Raw genomic sequence first — 27,806 nt, forward strand, 5'->3', positions numbered from 1 at the left:
TCCCCGCTACGTCATTTTAATTGCATCGACACCCAGAAAATACACAGAAGGATACGTGCCCTGAGCCACCCATCAAGTGGCTTCCTTCCATCATGGGTCTTACTTTCACACTTCTTTCACTCAAAAAAAAAAAAATAATATATATATATATTTATATATATAATAATAATTGCACCAGTTGATGTACAAACACAGCCTTCCCTTTTCACACATTCGTGGGTTCGAGGAGGGTCATGTCCTGGCCCCAGCCCGGCCAGAGCAGCACCCAGGGGAATGAATGGTTGTACAAAACAGTATGAAGATTTTCTTACAAATGTACGCCTGCACTGTTGCTTTTTTTTCTGGTTTTTTTTTTTTTTTCTTAAGTTTCAAAACTAGGTTGTGGGTCACTAATGGCTTGTATTGTATCTTATCTACAATAAATTCAGCATATATTTTTGTTTTAGGAATGTGTAAGGCATTTGGTAAGTTGAACGGTACGTTCTAGGTCACAGACTCATCAAACTGAAGTCCCTTCCTTCGAACTGTCCTCTTCCCCCTGGAGAAGGAGAACAGAGGTGAGTTACTCAACCGGGTCCCAACTTTATTCTCACTGTAGGATAAGCAGCAAAGCATTTCCCAGATGGGCCAGATCTCCCCTTGTGGGCAGGGAGAACGTTGACCACCACCCACCACAGCCTCAGGCATTGCCCAAAGCCGGCCAGGCCAGATGGTTTCTGGCATTAGGATCCCCACTGCATCCCATTTTAAACCACCACAGGACACACTCCTGCAACCTCCACCAGTGGCAGAAGGGATGGCCAACTGCCACAGCTGGGGCATCTGTCCCAGTCCTGGGAACAAGTACCTTTTCATGAAGTTGTTCTTTCAACTTCTTCACCGTTTCTCTCTCTTTGGCCAGTTGGTCCTGGGTAACCTTCAGTAGCTCCTGTAGTTTGGTTGCCGCCTGGCCCAAGTCCCTTGTTAGCTTTTTTTCTTTTTCAAGTCTTTCCTAGATGGGAGTGAAAAGAACCCATATGCCTCAGCCTCCCTGCTCACAGGGGACCCAGCAACCCCAGGGACAGCACGGGCTGCAAACTTCAACAGAGCACAGTGACCACAAAACTGGTTGCGGTAACATGCTCGCCAGAGTTCAAGGAACACATGGACACTGCTTTCAGACACAGGGTCTGAAATTTGGGTAGTGCTGTACAGAGCCAGGAGTTGCACTCAGTGATCCTTACAGGTCCCTTCCAACTCGGGATATCCTATGGTTCTGTGACCTCCCACTCTACGGGAATCCCAGCCTGTATATGAGCTCAGGCAATCAGCTCAGAGCATCACCCTACCTTGGTCAGTGAGGGGCTGTGACTCATAGCCTGCTGTTCTTCAGCCCTATCAAAGCTTACTGATTGCACAGGGGCAAGGAGAATCTTCCTTTGGGAACTATCTACCTTGCTCCACCACCCCCATTGGGGATGAATCACGCCCCAAGTTCTGCCTGGATATAGCTTTGGCCGTCCTGGCTCAGCACCAAGCAAGGGACCGGGTCAGCTGCATCACCTTGAGATGCTGGGCCTCCTCCGTGTCTGAAGTTGCTGCGTTTTCAGCCAGTCTTAACTTCTCCAGCTCTGCTTGCAAGCTGCACGCTGAGCTTTGTGCCTGGAAGGGGGACACACTCATTAAACACCAGTGCACAGCCGCGGGCACCTCCTGCCCTGGCAGCCAGCACGTCCTGGCCCTGCTGTAGAGTTGGGCTATGGAGCCGCCAGCAGACGGCTGGGTGCACTGCATCCACCGGGAGGGCAGCGCTTCTTGGCCAGGAGCACGAAGAGCCCGGCAATCAGCACTCCTGGCCCAGCACCCACCTCCTCCAGCTCCCGCACCAGCTTTTGCCTCAGCTCTTGTTCCTTCTCCATCAGTGCCTCATTCTGCTCCAGCTGCATTTTCAACTGCATAGGAGAGGGGAGAAACGCGCAGAAAACAAAACAAAGGGAGAGCTCATGAGGATGACGAGCCGGTGGGGAGCTGGGCCGTACCAAAGAAATAAAGCCCAGAGCTTTCCCCAGGGCACAAAAGGGCAATGGGTGAAGAAGCTGGGAGGATGGCCGCGGGGAGCCTGGGCACTGCCAAAGTTTGCTTGCTTCTTGAGCAGCACCTCAAGGGATGACGTATGTGGCAGGTCCTTGTGTGTGCCAGAGCAGTGCCCGAGAGAAGGTTCCACAGTTAACAGGATTAAAGGAGAGAGACAGAGCTCAGCGTGTGGCAGCCACCGCTGCCAGCAAGAGGTGTTAGCCTGCAAAGGAACAGCTGTGGATAATGCCTTCAGCCCGGCTCCAGCAAAATTTGCAGAGCCTCTGTTCCTACATAGGGTCTATAATCCTAATCCTCAGCCTCCTGCTGGAAAAGGTTCCCATGCAGCCGTGTCAGGATGTCCTCTTCTGTAGCCTGTCCTGCTTCAGAGAAGACCTTCAACATGCAGCTGAAGGGAGCGAGGCCCAGCTTCCCACAGCCTCCATTGTCAGACCCCATACACACAGGACAGGAGACAACAGCAAAGCCACGTGCAGTTTTCCATGCAGTTAGAGACAGGGGGACAGGACAAGGGACACAGTTAAGGGTCAGTGACCCTGTGGGCAGCATTCTCACCACCCTAACCTCAAAGGGTGTGGGACCGCCCAGGTCAGCTTGTGACCCCGCTACTTCTCCATCCTGCACGTGGCTCTTCATCTCACTCAGCTGCTGCCTGACCTGGAGGAAGGACCAGCAAGCTTGCCTCAGTTGCACTGTCCTGTGACAAGATCCATATGGCCCTGCAGACCAGTTTTGTCTGGTCTATTTGCACACAAGCTGAAATGTTGGGAAAACCATCTCAGGTTCTGCATCTAACATGGGCAGTTTGAAAGATGAATGTTTGGATTAACAAACAAACCCTGTCCAGAAGAAAGGAAAGGCTTCTGAACGAACACAAGCAAGTTCAGTGCTTACAGCCGCCTGCCCAGCTAATGAGATTAAAGCCAGTGACCATCCAGCACCAAGCTCCCCAAAGAGCAAAGGCTGCACCAGTTTGTTCAGTGAGTCAGATGATGATGAGCTCCAAACAATGAAGCACTTCCAATATTAAAATGCAAAGCAACAAGTGCTATCTCACAACCGAAGTAATGATTTAAAAAACAAAAGCCCTCATGGTTTTGGCAGGTCTGCTGGCTCTCCTGGCCCTTTATCCCCAGCCTCTCTCCCACTTACCTGCAGAAACTCAGCCCCATCTTTTAGTCCTCTAAGCAACCTCTTTGCACATGGCATACACAAGCTAATTCATCCCATCTAGGGTCCCAGGGCAGCACCTAAAGCCCTACTCCAAGTGTCTGTGAGGGGTAATCAGTCTCCACTGTGGGGAAGGCTGGGAGCACTGTGTGTGCCCATGTGATGACTGTGCCTTCCTCCTGCCTCTAAACCTGCAGAGAGGAACAGGACACCAGCAAGCAGATGAACCCTGGGTTGTGGTTTGTGAGCTGCCCTGAGGCCAGGCAGCAGTCCTGCATGCAGGCAGATGAGTCCCAGCAGTGCATCACCCCCTTACCAGGGCCAGCTCCTTGCTCTGCTTCTGCGTTTCTGTCTTTGCTGCCTCCAGCTGCTCTTGGGACTCTGATAAGAGCTGTCTCAGCTGGTGAAAAGAAACAGGAAGCAGAGGTGAGGAAGAGCATTAGAGTTTGGGCTTTTATCTCCAGCCACATCTCTGAGAGGCTGTGGCCCACCTCACAATACAAAAGTCCTGTTCTGGCCACTCCCCATCCCGTTTTGCTGCCCTCTGATCTCCCAGCCCCATTGTCAGCCCTTCTACTGGTGCCCTCAGAGAGGTAAAAAGGCAAACATGCATATGTACTTCATGTTGGAGCTCTGCAGCCCAGGGAGGCATCATTACAATTCAACACCATCTCAGAGAAGCAGTGATAGCATCACTTGCTAATGGCTGCTCAAAGAGGCAACTGTGGGACAGCTCCACCTCACCTGAGCCACAGAAATCCCACGGGGTACTGAGATGGGCATCTCCATATAGATCTCCATCCGCCTGCCAACTCATCCCAACAATAGATGCCCACAACCCAGACTGGAGCAAACATCTCCAGCTACTTTCTCCTCATTTGCAAACCTGCAAATTCCCCGGGGCACTCCTCAAATCCCCCCCCAAAAAAGTGGAAGGGTGGTGAGTCCAACTTAGAAGAAGCAATATTTAAAGTAACATCTGCCACACTTACGCCTTCAACTTCTTTTGTGTAGTTTTGGCGTTCAGAGCTGGCTGTCTGCAAGTGATTTTCCAGTTGCGCTTCCAGGAGAGAGATGTATTCCTTTAGCTGGATTAAAAGGGAAGAATGCAGAGGGGGTTGAGGTGCCAAACACCCTGGACCCATCCCGTGCTGCAGCCCACCTTCCCCAGGGTAGGTCAGGAGATGGGCTCCCATTCAGCGCAAGCACAGCAGCCGTCTGCCCAGTGCCTGTGCCAGGAACACAGAAAGCCAAAAACCTTACCTGGTCAGTGCTCTGCAGCTCTGTTTTCAACTTCTCTATCATGTCTTCAAGGGATTTCAACTGGAGTTGTGACTAAGCCAAGAGAAAGAAAAAATCATCAGTAGAAGGCATTCCCAGATTTATTTTTGAGAGAAGGACATCACGGTTGCTGAATTATTTGAACAGAAGAATTCCCCTGTTCTCCACAGAGAGGCAGAGCTGCTCAGAGCCTGCCCCAGCTGCCACGTCCATCACACACACCACACACACACACACCAGCAGCCACGTCATCCCCATGCAGCACAGCTGCCGCCCTCAGTGCCAGACATCCAGCAGTGGAATTAGAGATCTCCTGTACAAGAGCTTTCCCACCTCTCTGCAGCCCCTTAAGAACCTAGAGGATGGGGAGCAACCAGACCATGGGAAATAGCTTTATTTCAGTTCTGCATTCAAGAGGATACTGAAGTCAGAGATAACTGAAGTCAGAAGAGGTGTGACCAGCTAAGCCCTCCCAGACCCCAGCTAAGTCACAGGAGTTCAGGACACATGATTTCCCCCAGACAGTTGGAGAGCACTGGCTCTTCAGCAGCAGCCAGCTGGCTTTGTAGCCAGTGAGAGAGGTACCCAAAGCTAGACAGACAGCTGGACCAAAAACTATTCATAGTACGTGGCTTGGACCTCAGCTCCTTTCTGAAACTTCCACCAAAGCCAAACTCAACCTAGATACCAAGAGCAAGCCAAGTCCCTGAAAATAGGAGTCCAAGAGCACGGCACGTGCCCTGACTCAGCCAAGCCAGCACCCACCAGGAGGGCTGAGTCTGACTTCTAAGTTCCAGAGCTGAGATTACTGAAGCATTAACGTAGTTTCCCAATGATCATGCCTGTACCAGAGAGCTGCAACCCATTCCTCCAGTATACAGTGGGCAGGAAGGCGGGGGTAAGAAGGGTTTAAGTGAGCTTCGTGTCTGTTAATTTTGTGACAAGAGGTAGAAGAGAAAGGTCTCTTGCCTCAGAGACCAAAGCTGGCAGGAACAGATAGGGTCACCATCCAGTCTGCAGCCAACAGCCTCTCTGCTCCACAAGCAACACACTCAGATGTCCCAAAGCACTCACCTTTTGGAGTTCCTCTCCAGAGACAGTGAGCTTTGCTTTCCACACCTGCTCTTCCTCCTCCACACTCTTCTGCAGGTTTCGCAGCATTCCTTCCTATTGGAAAAGCCACAGCTGAGCCCAAGCCTCCTTGCAGCCCTCCCAAATGGAGCACCATGGCAGTCACCAGGGCTGGGTGCCATGGAACATCCATCTCTTCTCAAAAGATTTGAGCCACTGCAATTTGGGGCAATGCATCGGCAACAAAACCAGGTGGGGCTGGGGACACCCAATTCCCAAGCTGCCTTGACCCCTTTGCTTAACACCGCCCTTGCACGTGCCACTGTGCCTCAAGCAACATCCAGGAAGGCTTCCAACTTGATTAGAATGGATACAATTCAGGCCTGTCCACTTCCCCTGTCTCACTGGGGAATAATCATCTCCATGGCAGCGCCAGCATACTGTGCAAAGCCCACCAGCAGCCCACGATCTGCTGGGAAACTGAGCTGTACTTCTAGCAGAAGACCAACATATTACAAGGAGCTGTAACTTACTGTCTCTGCAAGGATAGCTCTGTACTGCTCGCATTCTGCTTGTAAAGTGCTCTGCGCTTCCTCTGCCTCTTTCAGTTTAAGTGCTGAATCCTGAGACGGGAGATGGAGAAAGAGAAATGAGAAAAAGAAAAAAGCGACTTACGCACTCACTTGCCCCTCTACTTCCCAGCCCCCTCACTTACCACAGGCTCTGTTGTAATTGTGTGTTGCTTTAGCACGTCCACAGCCTTCTCCTTAAACTCTTGTAGCCATGCCTCATAATCCTGAGTTTGAAAAACAGGACAAGGAGGGGAAAAGAAAAAAAAATGTTTAGATGCCTGTCATTCCTACATGGCAGAGACTCTGTAAGGGGGCTGGAATGATAGGAACCCACCTGTTGTGACACAGTGATTTCTGGGAGCGCAGAGAGCAGAGTCTCTTTGGTTCGTGTCTGGAGCGCATCAAGCTGGTGGGCCAACTCCTCCTACAGGAGGAACACAGAGGCATGAGGTAGAGGACTCGGGTGCTTGTGGGCCAGGCTGGCAGCACCAGCCTTGCTTTTCTGTGCCTACACAGGTAAGCTGGCATGGGAAAACCAGCAAGCAGAGAACACGGCCTCTGAGAATCACTAAAACATCCCTCCCCCTCCATCCACAGTCCTGGTTCCCCAGTGGCAATCTGCAGTGGATGCACAGGCCTCAGGACAAGACCTGAGGAAGCTGGCGAGAAAGTTAAACCAGCACTGCTCCTAAGACAAGGCAGGCAGCCCAGAGCAAACAACTGATGGCTCTGGGGAGGCTGAACGCTTCCCCTACAACACTGGCACCACTACTGAAGAGAAATACTGGGCTCACCTTTGCTTTTGTAGCAGCAAGTAGCTTTTCCTCGCATGCCTTCTCCAGCGCGGTCAATGCTTCCACTGCTTTCCAGTTCTTCTCACGAAGGTCCTGCCGAGACCACACACACAAGGCTTATTGCCACACACCACGCTGAAGGCCGCCAAGCTGCTTGTTGGCACTGCGGAGGATTTCAAAGCCTCCGTTCAGGAAAACGGGCAGCCCGCCACTTTTGCCGAGGATCCCCCGTCCCACCACCCACATGCACTCCCTTCTCCTCCGTCCCTGCAGCTGCCCAAAGCACCAGGCTCAAATCCTCCTGCAGGAACAAAACAGAGCAGGATGGAGACCAACTCCAAAAGCAGCCGTCGGAGCTGCCTGAAGAGGACACAAGCCTAGCGGAAGGCTGCAGTGTTGCCTCCAAATAACTCATGCAGCCTTGCAGTACAGGGAAAAGGAGCAGGTAGGCAATGAGGAACTGCCCTGACCCTGCTGGACAGCATTTCTCTGCTTTATAGGTTCTGAGCCCAGGAGGACAGAGGAGGGACACCTCCAACCATGGAGAACATCTGCTGAAGCACTCGATTCATGCACCCTGCCAGGGCCCTCCCAATCTCTGGCAGACAAAGTGATACCCCACTGCTCCATGGGGCTGAAAGAGCCCATGCTGCCCAGAGAGCAACTGTTAACATTCTGACCCCAAAGATTCGGGTTTTAGAGGAAAAAGAATCAGAGCAGCAATACTTGAGCCCAGTTCATTCCACATACGTTGTTTTTTATCTTCTGTTGCTCCATCGCCTCTCGCAGCTCTGCTGCTTCCCTTTCCAAGGACAAGAGCTGGTCTGTTTTCTCCTGGAGCCTGGAATGGTACGATGAATTGCATGATGCAGGAGTGAGATTCCATCTCCACCTTCCACCCTAGGCAGTGAGCTCTGAGTATGGGACCACAGCCCTATTTGGGATCTGCTCTTGGATTTACAAGCAGTGGGAAGCTGAACTTGGACGGAGAGATAAAGTGAGCAGACTGCACTCGCTGTGATTAAAACTAGGAAATGAAAGACCATGGCAATGCTGGAGTGGGATCCAGTTTTCTTAACAGCAATAATAAGCAAGTAGTTGTCTGGCTGCACATCTAGAACAAGTCAACAACTTGAGCCAAAGGCCACAAGCTCTGGATCATACAACTGGAACCACACCCAGCACGCTTCCATTCAGGGCTCATTAGGCTGAGACAGCCCACAGCTCCACATTTTGAAGGCATCATCCTACTATCTCCAGTAACCACAAATCAGCACCACCAACTAAACATCTCACAGCCCGTAGCTTCCCTCCACAGCCTCAGGCCCATCATCTGCCCCGAAAGAACTCTCATCTTGAGCAGAACAAGGGAGATTTAAGTCCCTGACACAAATCACTCAAATATCTTGGGGTCCCAGGACCTCAGATTGATCAGGTGCCCTCCTTTAGGGGAACTCTGGGTGCTTGCTCTCAGCAAGGGCACCTCAGAATTCCTTCTGCCACAGACAGAGCCTGACCCTTCTCGGAGGTGCCCAGCACATGGGTGAGAGACAGCAGCCACAACTTGTGGTGTGGGAAACTCCAATCAGATGCCACGAAATCTTTTTTCTCTGATGGAAGTAGATGTCAAACAGAAGAACAGGGACCCAGAGAGGTGGTGCATCTCCATCCCTCAAGACATCCCAAACTCACCTGAAATAGTCCCCAAATCCTTGATCTGGATAACCCAGCTTTGAGCACAGGCTTTAATTAGAAACACTGCAGGTCCTCATCCACTTTCAGCCCCAACAACTTCCCCAGCCAGTTGTACATGAACAGTTAGCCTTCACGTGCCAGGCAGCAATTAAACTGTCACTTCAGAATGGATTGGCTGTTATTTGGGGCCAGCAGGCCAGCACTGGGACCAATTAATACCTTAAACAGCTGCACTGACCAGGATTCACCTCATCTTCCTGGCTTCACAGTCCCCCTAGGCTGTCTAACAGGGAGAGCAGGAAGTACTGATCCACACAGCTCAGCACTGGGCAAAGTCTGGGATGCACTGACAGCAAGTTGGAAGAAGAAGCAGTTTGTATATGCTAGAGAGCACCCAGACATACCTTAGCTGCAGCTGCTTCATTTCTGCTTCATTGGCTGCCTAGAAACAGAGAAATCACTTTCATTATCTTCCTACACAAGTGATGCAGATCAGCCATTTCAGTGGTACCCCAGGGAAGATCTGCTAGCAGATAACACAGATACTAATATCACAGTGCAAAAGCACCTGGTTGGGCCTGGTGCTAAGAGCTGAACCACCCACTTCCAGCTGGGCACAGTCAGATCCCTTCCACATCTGTCACAAAGCAATGCAACCCCCTTTCCTCCTCTCACCCAAATTAAAAATGCACAGGACCTGCAGGTCTCTGTCTTTTTCTGCCTCCCTCATCTGGCCTGCTTCCAGCAGAGCTTCGATGGATTTGATTCTCTCCAGAAGCCTCGTGTTCTCTGAGCTGGCATCCTGCAGTTTCCCCTTCAAGCTGTCCAGCTCCAGCAATTTGCTTTTGACCTCTGTTTCAGAGCTCAGCAGCTTGGTCTGCAGTTCTGCCAGAGGAAGGGGAGAGAAATACACTAAGGTAGTACAACAGACTTAGAGACTCCCAATCCAGCCCTGCCCTAGCACAACCCTTGGCCAAAGAAGTCTTGGCCATGGATGCCTTCCAAGGGCACAGAATAGGCAGGAAGGGATGTGAGACAGCACAAGCTGACACAGGACAGAGGCACTGCAGTGGCAACCCAGGAGAGGATCACAGTCTCTTCCTGCAGCACCAGCCATGTACCAGCCCCTTGTCTTGCTTGTACTGATGCTAGAAAGCCAAACTCATCCCCAGGTCTACCCATCCTGCTCTCAACAGCCCCATCCAACACTCAGCCTCAAAAGCTCAAAATCTGCTGCTTTCCAGCTGCCCCACAGCTATCCCTGTGCTGTTTCATCATCCTCACCAGCAATGCTCTGCTGCTGCCCTTTGGCCTTTTCTGCATCTGCCACCAGGCTCCTGTAGCTGCTCTGGGTTTTGCGAAGCTCGTCGCTTACTTCATCCAATCTCTTCTGGAGTGTCACCTCCACTTCTCTGTGTGTAGCCTGCGTGGCAGAAAAAGAAGGCTTTAAAGAGCATACCAGGCACCCTGGCCATCATGCTAACATCCCCCCCAGTCTGCAAGGGAGCTAAGTGCTGAAAACCCTCTGAAAGCCCCAGTCATGGCCCTGCATGTGGCAGGGGAGTTGGAGATTCATGATCCTCGAGGTCCCTTCCAATCCTGGCCATTCTGTCATAGAAGCATAGAGTCATTAAGATTGAAAAAGACCACTAAGATAAGATCATCATGTCCAACCATCAACCCATCCCCACCATTATCCACGTCACTCAGTGCCACATCTCCATGGTTCTTGAGCCCCCCCCCAGGGCCATTGACTCCACCACCTCCCTGGGCAGCCTGTGCCACTGCCTCTCCACTCTTCTGAGAAGAAATGTTTCCTAATACCTAACCCAAAAGCATTGTTACGCAGTGCACTGCAGGAAGCCTCCCCTTTGCACAGCCCCAGTCGATGCTCAGAGCCCAAACACCCCACGCTCGGCAGCACACACTGATGTCTCTGAACTTCTCTGCTGCAGGTTTACTCTGGCAGGCAGTGCACAGCTCTATTTACTGACCACAGTCACAGCTGCCGCCGTGCGGTGGGAGGGGAGATGAGGAGAATGTCCTGCCAGCAGCACACAGGATATCACAGGAGCTCCTTACACCAAGGAGGTCATCCTCAACATTTTTAGCTCCCAGAAAGCAGGTGCCATGCAGGCAGCTGATGCCTCAGCCCAGCATGTAGAGGTCTGACACTGCCATCAGAGAGACTCAGACGCCCAGCCACGTGTTTCCACAAGCAGTGGAATTTTTCATGTGGTTTGGGCCAGAGAAGACTTTTTTTTTCCATCTTAGAAAGCAGCAGAGGAGAGGCCAAGATGTGTGCTTAGAGGGGGAAGGCAGAAAGAGAAGCAAGGAGCATGAGGCACGTGCTAAAAATCAGCAGCTCCACACATCACACCACTGCAATGCTTTGTGTGGAAAGGACAGGAAAAGGCAACCAGCAGCCCAGAGCTTGTGTGCATGATGCTTCCAGAACTGCTCTGAGCTTTGAGGCCCTGCAGTTAGTATGATGGCTTATGTGACCAGTATAAAGGCATGCAACAAGCTGACAGCCTTTGAGAAGTTCTCCTAAAAATGTGCCTAGAAGTTGGTACTTTAAGGCAGCTTCTGCCCTCACACCAGTACCGTGCTTTCATCACCAACCAGGCTCCTTGCTGTCTCTGTTGCTCGACTGCAAAAGCAATAGGGGCTCAAAAATGGTCCATTGAAAGGAGGACTGCACCCTCAGGCATGCAGAAAATGAAGAGGTAGGACACTGAGTGCCTACACTGCTCCCAGATCCTGGCTTAGCCAAGCCCCAGCACAAGCACTGTCCTACCAGAAGATGCTTCCCCCTGCTCGCTGGCAACACACTGCAACCACAGCCTGCCCCGAGTCTGTGCTTGGGAGGTGGCCTTTGAGCACCCAAAGAAACAAACAACCCAGCCACACCCTGGTGACAACAAAAAAGCCACAGTTCTATCTCCTGTGCTAGCATTAACAGGCCTGAAAACAGAGTTGTGGGTTCACTCTCTCGCTCTCTCATCTGCACAAGCACAGACACAAGCTGGTGCAGGCCAGCAGGTTTCCCATCACATCTCAGGGGGTTTCTACAGAAAAGAAAGGAACACTGCTGCAGAAAAAGCCCTCCTTCTCCCAGGTGCTCCTCTCCCTCCTGTCACCAAAGCTCGAACCACCACCAGGAGGTGGTGCCTGCCCATGTCTGGTCCCACAGGACCAGGAGGCAAGGCCAGATGCTCCCTGCCCATTCAGCGCCAAGTACACCCAGCAGCACATACAGTCTGGGTTTCCCCAACACCTTCACACCAGCCCCACAGATGTGTGACAAGAATGGTTTTAACTAAGTCTCATGCTGCCTGGGCTTTGCTGGTGATGCTACAAGAAAGCACGAATGCATATGACAAACTAACACAGGGGAGACTATTAGGAGATCTGCAAAGCAGTTTGCTTTCCAGCTGTGGATAGTCATCTCTCCACAAGCTCCTTTGATGTCTCCACATCCCATGAAATTCAGTTACTCTTAATGATATCTGAGCCACTTAGCCCCTAACCAACCTGGAAAGAGACAATTTTACTGAGTAGGGTAAGGTGTGTGCATGCATGTGAGCACAGAGCATGTCTGCACAACCCCAGCAGCATGCACATAGCCTCGTCTCCCAACAGCTAACTTCAGTTTCTTACAGCCAGTGTCCCTCACAATCACCTTCCCTGCAGAAAGGGGGGTGAGAAGTCAATGCCTGACATGAGCACTTTCCCTTTTGAAGGCTGGCACAGGGAAAGAGCTGTCTGTATGTATACGACACTTTGCTCTAAGCAGCTGCCCATTTCCACTGGAAAAAAAAAAAAAAAAGAAAAAAGACCTAAGGTCACAAACCCAGAACACTGCAGGACTTGGCTCTCGCAGCAAATCCTCTCTCTCTGTCCAACCCTCTACAGTTTGCAGAGAGAATGACCAGAAACACATGGAGATTAAGCAACTCAGACAAGATCAGAGGGAAAACATTTGGCAAAGCCCCACACTCCTGGTTAGCTCAAGCCAGCTGTCCCCCAGCCCAGGCTGGAGCTGCAGCTAGCACAGACCCTCCTGCAGGGCACCAAGCCCAAGCTGGTGGAGCAGGCTGGCAGCGCCTGCCTGACCTGTAGCTGCTCGATCTGCTTCTCTGACGCTGCTGCTTTGATCTCCCAGCTCTTTTTCTGCTGCTCCTCTTGCTGTAGCACCTCTGATTTTTCAGACAGCTCTTTCATCAGCTTGTTGCATTCTTGCCGTAACTTGGCCAGCTCAGCATTTTGCCTGGAAAAAGCAGGGTTCTCTTAGCCTGCAGGACAGTCAAGTATCCTTGGTATTACTTACAGAGGAATACAACCGCTTGTGGGCCTGATATAGGACTTGAAGCATTTTGGTGGTTGCATTTTCCTATTTCTAGGGCCCGCCTGGTTCGTCAGGGAGGGGGTGGAAAGTTGACAAATCACTTTTTAAAAGCCGTATTTCAATCACAGGAGACATTCCTTTCTTATGAAGTAGAAGACATGAGGATCTGTGTTCCCAGACACAAGAGGAAGTTCTCTAAGCATCTGGAGTCGAGTCTGTAATTATTTTACTGCTGTTAATCACCAGCTATTTCACATTTTCTATAAAAAGGAGTGTGAAATTCTTCTATCTAGCTCATATTTGTTCTACAGGCATCAGGCACGTCTCAGCTCCCTGCATCGTCACCCGTTTCAAAGAGCCAGCTCAATTTCTTCTTGGGTCAGGATGTATGAGCTCACCTAAGCAGGGAAGGGCTCCAGCACCTCCTGCTCCCTCCTCCCTCCCGCTGCCTGCTGGCTGAAGCAGCAGCACAGGTAGCCCTGGGCTCACAGCAGAGGGGGCTTCCCCTGTCCTCCCACAATATCACAAGCCACAGCATGGGAAAGACATCTTCATTTCCTGCCTGACCGCAAAAGCCATTTGCAAACACTTCCTCACTCCCACTCCTACCTCTAGCCAGCAATAGGCTTTGCAGGGAGAAGTCCCTTCATTAAGTGAGAAAGGCCAAGCCCAAAGGAGAGCTAATCCCTGCTGCCCAAAGGCAGTCTTAGCCTCTGCCCCCACCCCAGCCACAGGCTTACTTGCTCTCCGTCTGGCTGGTCGCCTGGTTGAGCGCATCCCTCAGGATGGAGTTCTCCTGCTGCAGGCGAGCGAGCTGTGTGTTGGGGCCATTCTCCAGCTGTTCCTGCAGGGCCCGAATCTAGAGCAGCCCAACAGAGGTTATACTGCTTTATGGAGTGCATGCAATATCCCGGTTCAGCCTGGGACATACACACGAAGGATGTGCCACAGAGCTTTGCCCCTTCATCAGTCTACAGACACCAACAGCCCCCAGAACACGAGGTCTCATTAAGATGCTCCCATACACTCACTCCCCCTTGAGCAACACGGTTCATTAAAGCCCACATTGAAGAACTGAACATCAGTCACTCCCACCTCCTCAAGCGTCAGATCTCTCCTTGCACCACTCTGCATCTCCATGAACCCCAGAAAAATCATTAGGCAGCAAGAAGAGGACATCCAGTAGCCTACCTTTCCCTGGAGCTGCTGCGTTTCATTCACATGGTCCTGGTAGCTCGCCTGCATCCGTGCCTGGACAGCAGTGATCTCCCGCTCGCGGGTGACCAGCTGTTCCTTCAGCTTGTTCTCACTGGCTGCTGCCTTGGCCCTCTCAGCTGCCAGTTCCTGCATGGAGAGAAGCTGCCTGCTTAGTACTTGAGGCTCCCGTTTCCTCCTTACAAGGGAGCACAACACTTGGCCGCCTAATTCAGAAGTTCAGCCATTTCAGGGCTACCAGCTACCCGGGCACCCCTACACCAAGGCAGCACAGCCAAGCTAAGTCATTCAGCACTTATATTTCTACTCGCATCTTCTTTTGGGCTCTGTGGCCACTGGATGCCACTGTTGTTCCACAGTGGGCCAGCTGTGAGAAAGTAAAACCATGGATTTTTTCTCCTGCTCGTCAGACAAAATTTGGGCACAAAGCAGGAAAAAAAAAATAAGAGCACCCACCACCCCTTGCAGAAGCAGAATTAGTGCTCAATCCAGCAGTTGGAGACCCTGGGTGCAACTAGACGATCTTTAAGGTCCCCTCCAACCCAAGCCATTCTGTGATTCTATGACTACTGCTGGGTGGCTGGGCTATGTTGTATGGGCTGTGTGGGACAGTGACACAACTGTGCTGGATGGCTTTGCCCTTTCCTCTCCCTGCCGCATAGTCCTGCCAGTAGCAAGGCAGAGGCAAATGCACAAAGACAATGGCCATCTCAAAGGGATGAGATGTGGGGACTAAGAGGATCACAGCCTGGATGCTTTGTCAAAGTGGGGTGAGCCACCGTGACGCTGGGCAGGCTGCACAGTGCTTACCTTGTTCAACTCCCGCAGCTTGTTTCTGGCAGCAGCTGCATCCTCCTGTTCAGCACTGAGCTGCTTCTCCTTCTCTTCCAGCTGGCGCTTCAGGACAGCAACTGGGTCACCCTTCTGTGTGGCCTGCAAAGTGAGGTGGCACATGAGTGGGGACCACCATCTCCAAACCCACTCTCTTGCTCCACAGGCAGAAGCCATCCAAAGTGCTTTGACAGGACTTCCAATGAAGCTTAAGCATCCAGAACTGAATCGTGAGGTCAATAGGACCCCCAGCCCACCCAAAGACTTGGAGCTTTCCCTGCAGCGGCTTGACAGAGGCAGAAGCAGCAGCAGTGGGTGGCCATGAGGGTGCCCACAGCCCTACCGTGTGCCAGGTGTCCTGCACGATGCCCGCTCTCTCTGTCAGGATCTCGATGAGCTGCTGAGCCTCCCCCTCACTGAATGCCATGCTGCTGATGGTGGACACCAGTGTCTTGTAGGGCAGGTAGAGGGGCCCATCCGAGTCAGCAGGTGCTAGGGAGAAAAAAGGGGGAACTGAGTCCACTTTAGGATGATGGCAGAGCATCCAAATCCGTCAGCAAGTTTCAACCCCAAAACTGATGTTTAAAATTAGCAACCAGCCCAATGTGTGCAGTCCAGAGGTATCTCCTGACCTCAACCACTTTGAGATTCTAGGATTCCCTACTGCTCTGCTAACATGAAGGGCTTGGGGTCCCTGGAGCTGGGCAAGGAGTGGGCATCAAGGTCACCCACTCCAGCAGAACCCCTGCTGGGGACACAGGGGCCTCTGCCAGGCTGTCCGGGGCCGGTTCCACTACAGGGCCCAACTGGGCCCAGCAGCCACAATGGTGGCAGCACCTCATAGAAAACACATTTAAGAAGGGGTAAAACACTGCACTGCTCAGGAGCCAGGCTCACATTTCACTCATACGGATGCAGGACAGCACATCATCTCCCTCAACCTGGTCCCGTTGGGTGGATCATCAGCAAAATGTCACCCATCTCCGGCCAGCATTGCGCAAGCAATCTTTGCACAAGGAGGGCATGACATAAACACCATCTCACAGCTGGCAAACGGGCCTGGGCCAACCTGCCAAACCACGGCACAGCACAGCAGCCTGCTTCAGCCCAGCTCTGCTCTGCAAAGGGAAGCCTACACCATGCCGAGACGATTCACCAATTGATTTTGAGGTGGAAACCTCACGCCTCATGCCCTCACATAGCATTGCCCTGGCAGAGCTGCTAAGGGGAAGCACAGCGAGGTTTGAGCCACTTCTCACACCCAAGGAAACATGTGGCACTGCAGACACAGATCATTCCTCGCCTGGAGCCCCAAGAACAGAGCTCACTCAGCACTACCACATCAGGTACCCTCATGTGTGTCAAGGGGAGCAGCTCCTACTACCAAAGCTCGTGACCCGGGATCCACGTACATATCAACCACTTGTAAACAAGCTTTCCTGCAATGCAGGAGGCTGAAAAAAAAGCCACACAAGAGGAAAATACCTCAATCCCCTTCTGTCAGGTTTGGCATTTGTTCAAAGACATGTCCTCGGCACTGAAACATCTCAGTTTTAAGCTGCAACAGGATAATGTATTGCTTCTGCCTCCAATAAAGTGAGAGACCACAGCAGGTACCAAAAGGCTGTCAATAATGCTTTGGTCCAGCTACAGACAATGTCGTGGCACAAACACTGACAAGAGCTCTCTTTTGGAAGCACCTAAGACATCAGTCCTGGCTTTTAAGACATGCAGGATCTGTACTTCACACCCAAAGGCACAGATGTTCAGAGCAACCCAAAAACTACCTAAGTGAATAAGTGATAAGAGCTCATCTCCAATCAGTGTTGCCTCAGCCTACAAGAATCATTTACCCAAATAGCAACAACATAAAAAAAAAACAAACAAAAAAACAAGCACAAACCTCTTCAAGTTGGTGCAAAGATTAGCAGGAATCCAGCTACAGAACTGTGCCTACACCTATTTACACCCCAGTGAATACGGGAGCTCCTTATCCTTGTTTTGCACCTTGCTGACCAGCACCCTGGCTGCCGCTCCTATCCCAGAAGTACCTGGAGCTCCCATTCATTCCTGGTATACAAAACTGCTAAGAGATCCCCAATACAACAATGAATCCTATGAATCCTAGAGGGATTCTGAGAGAATGGCAGTCCAGAACAAGTTCCTCCCAACCAACCTCAACACACACCGTCCATCTCACCAGATGCAGCCATTTTACAGTTACCCTGTTACCAACTGGGAAGAAAAAGAAATTAAAAGTCTCAGAACAGGACAGCTCTGTTTTAGCAGTACTAAGATGCTGTGTTTGCTTACCCAGTGGGAATACATGCAGAGGAATTTGGCCCTACCTGGTTCAGCCTTCTTCTTGGATGCAGCCTTCTTCTTGACAGGCCCATCATGCTTCTGCTCCTCATGGGTTGGAAGAGCCTCAGGTTTTTTGATGGGGATGGAGCTGACAACCGGAGCACTTTGCTGCGTGCCAACTGGTGGCACAGCCACAACAGGTACCTCCTTAGGAGTCACCTCCAAGACAGGAGAGCCTTTGGGAACACTGGCAGGAGGAGACGCCAGTGCTGGGCTAGGAGCAGGTTCTACCTTTGCCACCTTCTTCTCTTTCTTCCTCTTTTCCTTAGGAGATGGAGCAGGTTTCTCCTTTTCCTGGGGGGGCACTGACACCGCTGGGATCGGAGATTCAACTGTTACAGGCTCTGGCACCACAGCAGGCTGAAGAACCACATCCTTGGAAGAGTCAGTCACTTCCTGAGTAACTTGCTGCTCCGGTATCTTTCCATTAGGTTTTTCTTCCTTTTTCTTTGCTTTTCCTTTTTTCTCAACAGGTTTTTCCTTCTTCTTTTTCTCTGTTTTGTGCTGGTTGGTCTTCTCAAGCTCCTTACGTTGCTTTGCCAAGGCTTCTTCATAAGAAGTCTCCTTCATTGAGAAGGTGGACACCAGGAAGATCCCAATGGCTGATATCACCATAAAGCCTCCAAAGACCACAACCCCCAACGTCTGAGGATCGTACACATCCATCCTGCCTTATTCTTCTGTGCCTGCAAGACATCAGAGCAACAGTGAAGGGAAAACCAAAAAAACGCAATCACTTCTGCAAGGGAATTAAAAGAATTATTTGTGTTTCCAAATACCACCGTGCACTGAAGACTCATGAAGAATCATGCTCATGATTCACACACATCTGGGGAGGCCTACCAAGCTGCAGATCATTATGCTTGTGCTCCTCCACTACGTTGTCTATTCACAGCGATCCAGTTATACTGCTGCAACTAATTTCACTGGTAGCAATCTCCAGAAGAACAAAAAAGTTGGAAAGAGAAGAAGAGGGACGCAATCACAGGCACTAACAACCACCTGTTACATGCCCTCTGAGATGGCTTTAGCATGACTGTAGGGCGATACCTGTGGCACTTCTAACAAGCAGGATGAAAGCATGTACAGGGCAGCTTTCCTTATTTGCTTCCAAATGCAGAAACAGCCATCCTGCAACAGCTCCTGCAGCATGGACGTGCCGTGATCACACTCTGCCAGATCACTGCTCTTAGGGAGAAAACCCAGCACCGAGGCTGTGCGCACGTACGCCATGTAGAGAACCAAGTTCCAACCATTTCCTTGAAATGCAAATAGCAGTAAAAGTCAGAAGCTCATGCTAAAAAAAAAAAAAATTAAAAAAAAAAAAAAAAGAGTCACAGTCATAAATTATCTCATCTCCCCAGCAGACGCCAGCAGGAAGAAGTGAGTGAGACTTGTGAGTGGAGGGAGCTCTGGATGTGGCACTTCTCCTTCCACCTCTGCTATCAGCTGGCAGGCAAGAGGGGCTCAGTTTGTCCACTCAAACACCACGACCAGCATTGGATGCTGAGACTGGACAGGCAGAGAGCAGCCACTGCAAGGTGCTGCCATCTCCACTCTGCTCAATTCCTAATCAAACCTTGTCCCAAACTCCTAAGACCATCATTTCCCCACCGTCCCACTCAGGTTCTTCCTATCAGGGCACAACCTCCACGTGGCCCTAAGCTGGCTCATTAACCCTGACTGGGATACTGAATTGGGCCATTCATCTGCAAGGGATTGCTTTCCAGGACATGCCAAAATGTGCTTTCTGGCCATCCTGTCTCAAAACATAATCAGAAAAATGCAGAACGCCCCCAGTTATCAGGAGTTCCCATCCCCACACTTAACTGTAAACATTATCAAATTTCCTCTGTATAATGGGTTGTGGGTTGAGGAGGAGGGAGGGAAGGAGGTGCTGGGGGGGGAGGAGGCAAAAAGAAGAATAAAGCTAAGGAGATCAGCATCTTTGCAAAACCTCAGTGCCTGAAGGCAGAGACCTGGGAGGCTCTTCCTTTCCAACAGCTGGAGCAGGGAACTCACAGCCCTGTCTGAAGTGAACAGGAGGCTCAGTGCCAGCTGGACCCAGCCACCCTGCACTGAACAGGCACTGCCCGAGCTCCCAGCGGGTAACACAGACCCTGCCCCAGTGTGCTAGGTGTCTTTGCTGCAGGGAGAGTGCTTTGGATCTTCTCCACCAGGATGGGCAGCCTCATAGAATGGCACAGGTAGGAGGGGACCTTGAAGATCATCCAGTTCCACAGGAAAGACTGTTTCCCACCAGCTCAGGTTGCCCAGGGTCCCATCCAACCTGGCTTTGAGTGTCACCAGGGACGGGATACCACAGCTTCTCTGGGCAACGTGTTCCAATCTACTGGGGAAAAGGGAGGACTTTCCCACAGTAAATAGAAAGTAAGGCTGAAGAACACATATCCATGATCTAATGCTGGTTTTAGAGTTACACCAAAGCATCCATCAGCTGTCAGAAGACGGAACAAAGTGACCTATGTTGGTAAGAATAAACCCTCCTCAACCCCATACTATCACATATACACGTTTAGAGCAAATTTGGTGCTCCAGCTTAGGGAAGGCTTACTGCCAACTCCTGGCAACCACCACCCAACCCCACCAGCTGCTGTCACCACATCCAAAAGCAGCTGCGTGGAGCCAAGGAGGGAAAAAGAAGAAACAGTGCAAACCCCAGTCTGGCACCAGAACACCTTTCCAGAGCCTGGCTAAAACCTCACACCCAAGATGACGCAGGTCCTGGCAGCCACAGTCTGCACTTGGGTCGTCCCACCGGCTGTGCCCACAGCAGTCCCCTATACCTGTCCTTACACACAGAGCAGAGGAGAGGGGCACACTGTTTTCTCCTGCAAGGGCCTTTTACAGCCCACTGCCCACACTGCGGTGCACAGACACAACCAGCCTTCCACATTCAAAAAACAGAGCTCACATTCCAAAAACCCACATGAATCCACATTTTAACTCTTCAGCGTGCCTTTTGCTCGCTAGCCAAACTTCCCCAAATCTCAGATAACAGCCCAGGAAACCCTCCTCACACAGCCACTCCTGTTTATCCTGAGCATTAGTCCATGGAAGCGGAGCTGGGAACGCTCGGCCCTGCTAGATGTAAGCACAGGGCAGTGCGCAGCCCCATCATCACACACACGGAGCTCAGCAGGTAACATAGGAGCCACAGAGATCTCATCTCCCCACGCAGTCAAAGGAGAACGCGTTGGCTGCCCTGCCCTGGAAGAGCGCAGCAGACAGGGAAAGATGCTCCCTGCAGCTCCCGCGCTGCCACCCAAGGGCTGTGCTTGGCTGTAGCATCGCAGCAGCACCTCCCGCTGGAGTCAGGAGGTGCAGAGGTGCGTGGGGCCGCAGGGTAGCGAGCCGGGCTCCGTGCAGCCCGCAGAGCGGTGCTCTCCCTCTGCCTTCCCCCAGCAGCTGCCCGGCCCAGCACACGAAGACTCCGAGCTGAGATTTCAGCTTCTTCCCAAGCACGAAACCGCCAACAGCTCCTGAAGTTTCTCCCCGCACCCCGCTGCAACAGGAGGAGGACATCCCGAGGTCTTTTTTTCTAGCGCGATGAACGGAAAAAGCACGATCGTCTCATAGCCGTGACCTTCCGTAACCGCGGGTAATCAGCTTACGGGATCCCATCGAGCTGCGGGTACAGGAATGCGGACGGGACAGCCGCGGCCGCGGCACGGAGCCCCGGGGGTGTCCGGGGAGCGCAGGAGGGGTCGGTCGGGGGAGGAAGAGGCGGCGTAGCCGCGTCCATCATCCGGCGGTGCGGGCCCCTCCCCGGCCGCCTGCACACGTCGCCATTCCGCACCGCCCTGCACGCCGCGGGCCATTCATCCCGGCCGGACACCCCCCCGGGGGGACGGAGAGGCACGGACCGGGACCCCTCGCAGCGGGACCCCCCAGCACGTGGAGGCGCGGAGAGGGCCCCTCGGAGCGCTGACAGACGGCCGGGGGCTGCCGAGCCCGGAGCGGGGTCCCCCGGCAGCGCCGCGGGGGAGTGCGGGAATTCCTCTCGCCGCGCCCCGGGGACCCCGCCGGCAGCCGGGGGTGCGTGCAGAGAGGGGGTCCCCGGCAGAGCCCCCGCGGCTCCGAGCGAAGCGGCGCCCCCCGCCCGACCCGGCCCCGCCGCCGCCGCCTACCCGTCCGGGTCGCACCCCGCTCGCCGCGCGCCCGTCTGGAGTCGTGGCACTTTCTGCCGCTCGCTCGCCGGGCGCGCCGGGCCCGCCCCGCTCCGCACCGCGGGGCCACTCAGATCGGGGGGCGGGCCGGGCGCACCGCCTCCTGGGGGCTGTAGGCCCCGGTCCGGGGAAAGCCGGGCTCGGGGCTGGCGGTGTTAGCGAGGTGGAAAGGAGCTTCCGAGGGGCTGGCTGGCTCCGACTCAGACGTAAAGGCTTGCGAGCCGGTCCTGAGCAGGTCGGCCCGTGGTGTGCAGCTCTGCAGACCTTTGGCCGAGTGCTGTTTGCGGGGAAGAAAGAGGGTTTGATTGCCCGGGAAGCTGCTGGGATCAGCACGATGCGCTCCGTGCTATTAGAGCAGAGCCTGATAAGCCTTGGGTTTCGGAGCTGAGGCAGAACCTTGCCCAGAGCCGCTCTCGGTGTGCAGTGACACCTGGCGTGGTGGGCACAGGGGTATGTATGCCTCCTGGCCTGACTGAGGTCCTGTGTGGGACAAAAAGGAAACGGGGTGTACTACTCAAGTGTCTATTTGCACCAGAGAGGGTTAACTAGCTGGAAATTAAGTAAATGCTTCAATATCTTAGAAAGGACTTGAAGGGACTCCATTCACAATGGAACAGAGCAACCATGGCTGAAGTGATGGAGAGGAGCCAGGATGCCCTTTGGGAGATGCTGTCACCTGGCAAGCTGTACCATAAGAGACCCATCTTGAGTATGACCAAAGGCCAAACTCCATGAGGCTGTATCTCCAAAATCACCCAACAAATCAACCACCTGCTCAAACAACCACCCAGCAAACCACCCAACCAACCATCCATCCAAAAAAACCCAAACAACAAATGAACCAACAAATAACCCAACCAGCTATCTGAAAAAAAAAAAAAAAAAAAAGCCAACCAAGCAGGAACCATCAGCCAAAGAGCAGCAAAAGGGCAAGAATAGAGGTTTGCTGCCTACTGTGTAACCCAAGATTGCATGAGCTATCCTTTTCACCCAAAGCTGCATCCAAAGTCTGGGCTCTGGTGGGGACAACTCCTGTGTCTCCACACCTTCAGCCAAGCCCAAAGCCATCTCTCTACCTTTTCTGCTCCACTCTGGCTCTGTTATGAAGCACTCAGTAGCTTCTGAGCTCATTAGGCATTGATCATAGATAGAAATGCATTTGTTACAGAAGTAGCTGGGAAGGAGGGATAATCTGACCTTTTCATAGGGGCATAGAGCTGGGTCCCAGGAAACATCAAGCATTTGAGCAGAATGATACTTCATGTGATTGAAGAAAAAAAGGGGTTAAAAACGCATTAGTACATTTCAGTGGCCAGAGCCTCTCATGGAGTGGCCACTGGGGCTGCTCTTAGCGGTGTCACTAGGACTCACCAGTTGCTGCTGCACCATCACCATCAATAGCACAGAACAAGCTGTGCTATTGAGGCCAACTGAGATCAGCAGCAGGTCCCGTCCACAGCCTGGTACATCTCAACACAATGGCAGGACAATAAGTGACTGTTTCATGCAGACAAATGTGATGAAATGAGAGGGAAAAGAAATGCTAGCGAAGAAACATTTCAGCTAATTATGACAACATGGCTTCTGCACAGGGACCTGAAATAGACAGATCAGGCATGTAGACCACACTGGCACAGACATGCCCTCAGGCTCCTCGTATGTTAATTCCTCAGCTGCCTGAAGCCCTCACTCGTCCTCTGCTCACTAACACCTAGGTGGTTCAAACCTCATCCCAGTGCCTATGGTCTATCCTCCCCTTTTTAAGGCATCACAGCCCAGGAATGGGGCTGGGGGGCTGAACTCATCCTGAGGCAGCATCCAACCCCAGCCCAACCCCTCCACAGCGCTCTGTACCCTGGTGTTAAAACAACCAAAATGCTGGCAATCATCCACGGTCATCCTCACTGCTAGAAAGTTTTTCTTGGGTTCAGTCTGAAAATCCCCTGCTCCAACTCAAGTTTTAGTCCCTAGTTATTTTTGCATCCACAAGTCTTCGGCTGTTGGGGAAGAAAATGTTGTTTGGCCCTGGAGCAGCTCCAAATCTTTCCGTTAGATGTATTAGTTGTCCTAAATTCATAGCTGTGGCTGGAATATATTTAGCTCCTCAAACAAGCCCTACTGCGGGTGAGGGGACTCTGCATGGGGCTCCCCAGGTCCTGAAGGAACCAAGAGCTGAGATCTTCAGACAAGCGCAATGCAGGCTGAGAGGGAGCAGGATGGGAAACATACTAGGAAGAGCAAAGTGTTACGTCAGGAGTTAAGAGGCCATGCTTGCAAAGAAACAAGCGTGTACCACACCACAGCTTTTCAGCCTGTAAGAAAATGCTCCTGGCAGGGCTTGCTCACAGGGAGCACGAGCACACAGTCCCAAAACACAGCTCTGATGGAGCAAGGGGCTTTATGACAAGGATATCCCAGTGCAGCTGTCCCTGCTGAGGTGACTCCTCAGCTCTTGGCCAGCTCCTGCTCATCTGTAGCGCATCTGTATGGGCACCTACACCCAATCACAAGGAGCACATCTGTACTTTAGCTTTTCTTTCCATCACCTTTCCAAGCACACCAGCATGCAGAAGTGGCAACCAGAAGCCAAAAGCTCAGTGACTTTATGCTTGGAATGAGTGACAGTTAACACAGAAGCAGATAGCACTGATGAGGATCTGGGAGTTAAATTAGCTGACAAAGTTTTTGAGAAGATAATCTCTTTCTTTCCTCCCCAGCTACTTCTCACTTTGCCCACTGACCTCATCAAAAACATCACATCCCTGTGGCATCCTTTCTTCTCCCCATGGCCATACTGGGACTCCCGCTGAGTCCAGCTGAAATCTGGCGTCAGATTGCTTCAGGCCATCCAAAGGCATGACAGCACATGCTTTAGCAGGGAGCAAGGTCAAATATCTGCATGGTTCATCAGTTCCTCCTTCCTCTTTGGAGATGTTTTAAGCAGACCATTCTTAAGCTTGTTCTGACACAGAATTTACTTGAAGGCTTAGCAGAGGGAAGGCTGTGCAACTGCAACATCCCATGGTGAGCAAGTGTTCTCCCATCTCCAGCACCAGTGGCATGTCAGCCACGTGAGCAGACATAGTCCCGCAGATCATAGAATCATTTGAGTTGGGAGGGACGTATAAAGGTCATCTTGTCCAACTTCCATGCAGTGGGGCTGACTCGCCGTGTTTCCACCAGGCTCACATGAGGTCTCAGTGAATAATCAAGGCAATAGAGGCACAAGCCCTGCCTAAGCAGAGGCTGGACCAGGTAAACTCAGAGGTTCCTTCCCACTCTGGCCACCCTGTGGTCCTATGATAAGCACCAAGCTGATCATATCTCCGTGTCAGTCATCTTCAGCGCTCGGATTTACCAGGGTTAGGACCTTGCCTTGCCCTTGTGCATCTCTGGTGCCACCTGGGTGGCTGGGACATAGACAACATGCTGGCATGTAGAAAGCTGTGTCACTGTGCCAGAGCACACTTGTGACAGGAAAATCCAGCCAAAAGGCAAAGCCGGGAACACAAGCTAATTTGGGAACACAATGGTTACACTAATCAAAACACCTTCCAGAGGAGGAGGGAAGGAAATTACCTAATGCTTTACCAGGCAGCATGGTTAGGGCTTTGCACAGCTTGGAAGGAAGGGCATTCACATCCAGGCAAGGAAAAGGTGCCCTCTGAATCCTCAGGATGGGACATTCAGCGTGGGAGAGCACTCCCTCTCCCTATCCTTAGACTGCTTTCTGGTCCAGGTAACTGTATGGCCCTCTTGAAAGTCTGTCTGGACAGAAGTCCATGTGACTTTAAGAGACGGTCCTTAATAAGAAGCACCAAATGCTTCAGGACATACAAAATCTGGTGAGATGGTACAGAGCCACACAAACTTCTTCCACTGCCACCAGGTTGTAATGGGGAAACCAGAGTTTTTCCTCACTTCCCATCTTATAAAAAGTTGTGTCAATTGATTGACTCAACATCTGGAAATTGTAACCAGCTGAAAAGAACCCAGCAAGGATCTAAACAAGCCCGCAACACAGCTCCCAGCTATGAGAACTCCCTTTGCATGGCCCAATATATAGAGAACGGCTGTCTGGGTGGTGACACCAAGAAACTGTGGGCATAGGCACTCGGCAGAGGTGATCATAGAATCAAAGAATCATAGGATCTTTAAGTTGGAAAAAGTTGGAATCACCATGTCCAACTGTCAGCCCATCACCACTGTGCCCACTGAACCACGTACCTCGATGCTACATCCACATGCATGCTGTATGCACTATTTCCAGTATGTCACTCCAAGTGACTGTAAAGTACTTGGGAGAGAAGGGCAGCAGCATCAACCCCACCTTTCAGGGAAGTCCAGGCAGGAAGAGGACAGCCTCTCCTGGGTCTCTACTGCGTGGTGGAAACATCTCCCATGTCCTAAAATGTGCTGGCTCCCCTCTGAGCACGAGGTCATCCCTCCATTTGTAGCTGTTGATGCAGAATGCTTCCTTTTAGAAAACCACGTTCGTCACTCATATAAAACAAATACACCCCATGAGGGGCATGTTTTTTCTGGAGAAGGAAAATTCCTGCTTTGAATATGGAGCTCTCCTCTCCACACACACCATCGTTGGACAGTTAAGGCATCCAACATGCCCACTATTGCGATGTGTGCAGATAAGAGTCGCGATGTGTGCAGGAAAAACTTTCTGGAGAGGTCCTGGAATCTGCCACATCAGCACAGAAATGCATCCAAACCGCCCTGAAATAGGCACACCTCAGAGTAGTTCTTTATCCAGAGAAGCAGAGCAGCCATCAGAGGAATGCTCTGAGCACGCTGCCTTCATAACAACACCCCTGAACCAAATCCTGCACAGTATCACAGAATCATTAAGGTTGGAGAGACCACTAAGATCACCACGTCCAACCATCAACCCATCCCCACCATGCCCACTAACAATGTCCCTCAGTGACACATCTCCACGTTCCTTGAACACTTCTAAGGATGGTGACTCCACCACCTCCCTGGGCAGGCTGTTCCAAGTAGAAGACAAAAAAGTAGAAGAAAAAGAGAGAGAAAAGAGAAGAAGGAAAAAGAAAAAAGAAAAAAAAGAAATGAATGTGAAGCAGTTTTCCTTCCAAAAAATACAGTAGGGAACCTCAGACCCTGGGAGAAGTTAGACCTGTGTGCGAGGTGGCACCAAGTAATGCCAAGGTAAATCCCAGCCCTGAATTGCTCCTCTTAGGGCAGCAGCGCGTACCTGCATGCTGCCGTCTGAGAACACGCTGTACTCACCATTCAGCCTTAAAACAACACCTTGTGATCAGGGGCTTTACAGCAGCAAACAAACCAGAGCTCTCTGAGTACGCACCCAGACTGCAGGGCTTGGGCCAGCTACGGGTGAGCGGTGAGTAGAGAGGCAACACTGTGGGCTTTTGGCCAGCAATCGCCTTGGACGAAGGGAAGCAGCGTTCGGTCTTTGTCCAGAGTCCTAGAAATAAAAGCAGGCCACACGAATGCTGGACGTGGGGAAGCCGGGGAGTAAGGTCATCACGACATTAGTCAGTTAGAAGAGCTCTGACACAGCACCAATCCACCTGCGCTCCCCCCAGCACCCAGCAGCAGCACCCTGAGGCATCACAGGGGGCTCAGCAGTGGGAAAACCCCTGTCTAAAGCACTGCCCTGCCCGCTGGAGCTGGGCACACTGAGCAGCACAGTCTGGGTGCCTGCCTGCTGCAGCCCCACGCCCCAGGCTCGTGTGCTGCCAGGGAGGAGGGATTTGCTTGGCCGAAGGCTTTGTGCAGGATCAGCGTGGATCCAGCCCAGCCAGCAGAAGCGGTTCCTGTTTCCACTGCCAGAGGCTGTGACTCTCGTAAAGTTAATTAATCTCTTCACACGACATAATTGAGCTGTGGAAGTCGCTTGTAAAGAACGTGTTGTAAATCTCAAGCATCACAATGCAGCATACATGCCAACGTAGTCAAAAAAAAAAAAAAAAAAAAAAAAGGCAAGGCTGAATCCCTTCAAACAATACATTTTGGATTCTATTGACTCAGCACTACAGGTTTAAATCTTAGCACAGGGAAAGGGGTCACAGTTCCCAGGCTTTTTCCCAGCCACCCAGGTGAGGGATAGGCACACACCTGGTTCTGATTGTGGCTGCAGTCTCACACCCACATGATGCCGAGGGAGCAGCTTTGAGCAGAGGGCTAAGGGAGGTCCCGACAC

The 27,806-nt window shown here is 51.9% G+C and overlaps 1 protein-coding gene across 4 annotated transcripts; it reads right to left on the bottom strand.

The window, feature by feature from the left end:
• RRBP1 (ribosome binding protein 1) lies at window positions 1–27,806 on the bottom strand. 4 transcript variants are annotated; one of them, XM_042820864.1, is made up of 25 exons: window positions 27,722–27,806; window positions 26,949–27,068; window positions 17,402–18,103; window positions 15,397–15,545; window positions 15,033–15,155; window positions 14,199–14,351; window positions 13,748–13,866; window positions 12,776–12,929; window positions 9,941–10,079; window positions 9,354–9,541; window positions 9,061–9,098; window positions 7,712–7,802; window positions 6,962–7,054; window positions 6,502–6,591; window positions 6,311–6,391; window positions 6,129–6,218; window positions 5,599–5,691; window positions 4,507–4,578; window positions 4,236–4,331; window positions 3,560–3,643; window positions 2,638–2,730; window positions 1,848–1,931; window positions 1,543–1,641; window positions 848–991; window positions 1–538 (listed from the first exon to the last, which is right to left on the bottom strand). In XM_042820864.1, the coding sequence occupies exons 3-25, from the start codon at window positions 18,081–18,083 to the stop codon at window positions 500–502; spliced, it is 2,994 nt and encodes a 997-aa protein (XP_042676798.1). In that variant the 5' UTR covers window positions 18,084–18,103; window positions 26,949–27,068; window positions 27,722–27,806; the 3' UTR covers window positions 1–499. The 4 variants fall into 4 exon arrangements, with proteins under 4 accessions (XP_042676798.1, XP_042676792.1, XP_042676806.1 ...); XM_042820858.1 differs by lacking the exons at window positions 26,949–27,068; window positions 27,722–27,806 and adding an exon at window positions 21,569–21,640; XM_042820872.1 differs by lacking the exons at window positions 2,638–2,730; window positions 26,949–27,068; window positions 27,722–27,806 and adding an exon at window positions 21,569–21,640.

Source organism: Centrocercus urophasianus, unplaced genomic scaffold (genome assembly GCF_019232065.1).
Source record: "Centrocercus urophasianus isolate 14NV4802_14NV808 unplaced genomic scaffold, USGS_Curo_1.0 seq_10, whole genome shotgun sequence".
Taxonomy (NCBI): domain Eukaryota; kingdom Metazoa; phylum Chordata; class Aves; order Galliformes; family Phasianidae; genus Centrocercus; species Centrocercus urophasianus.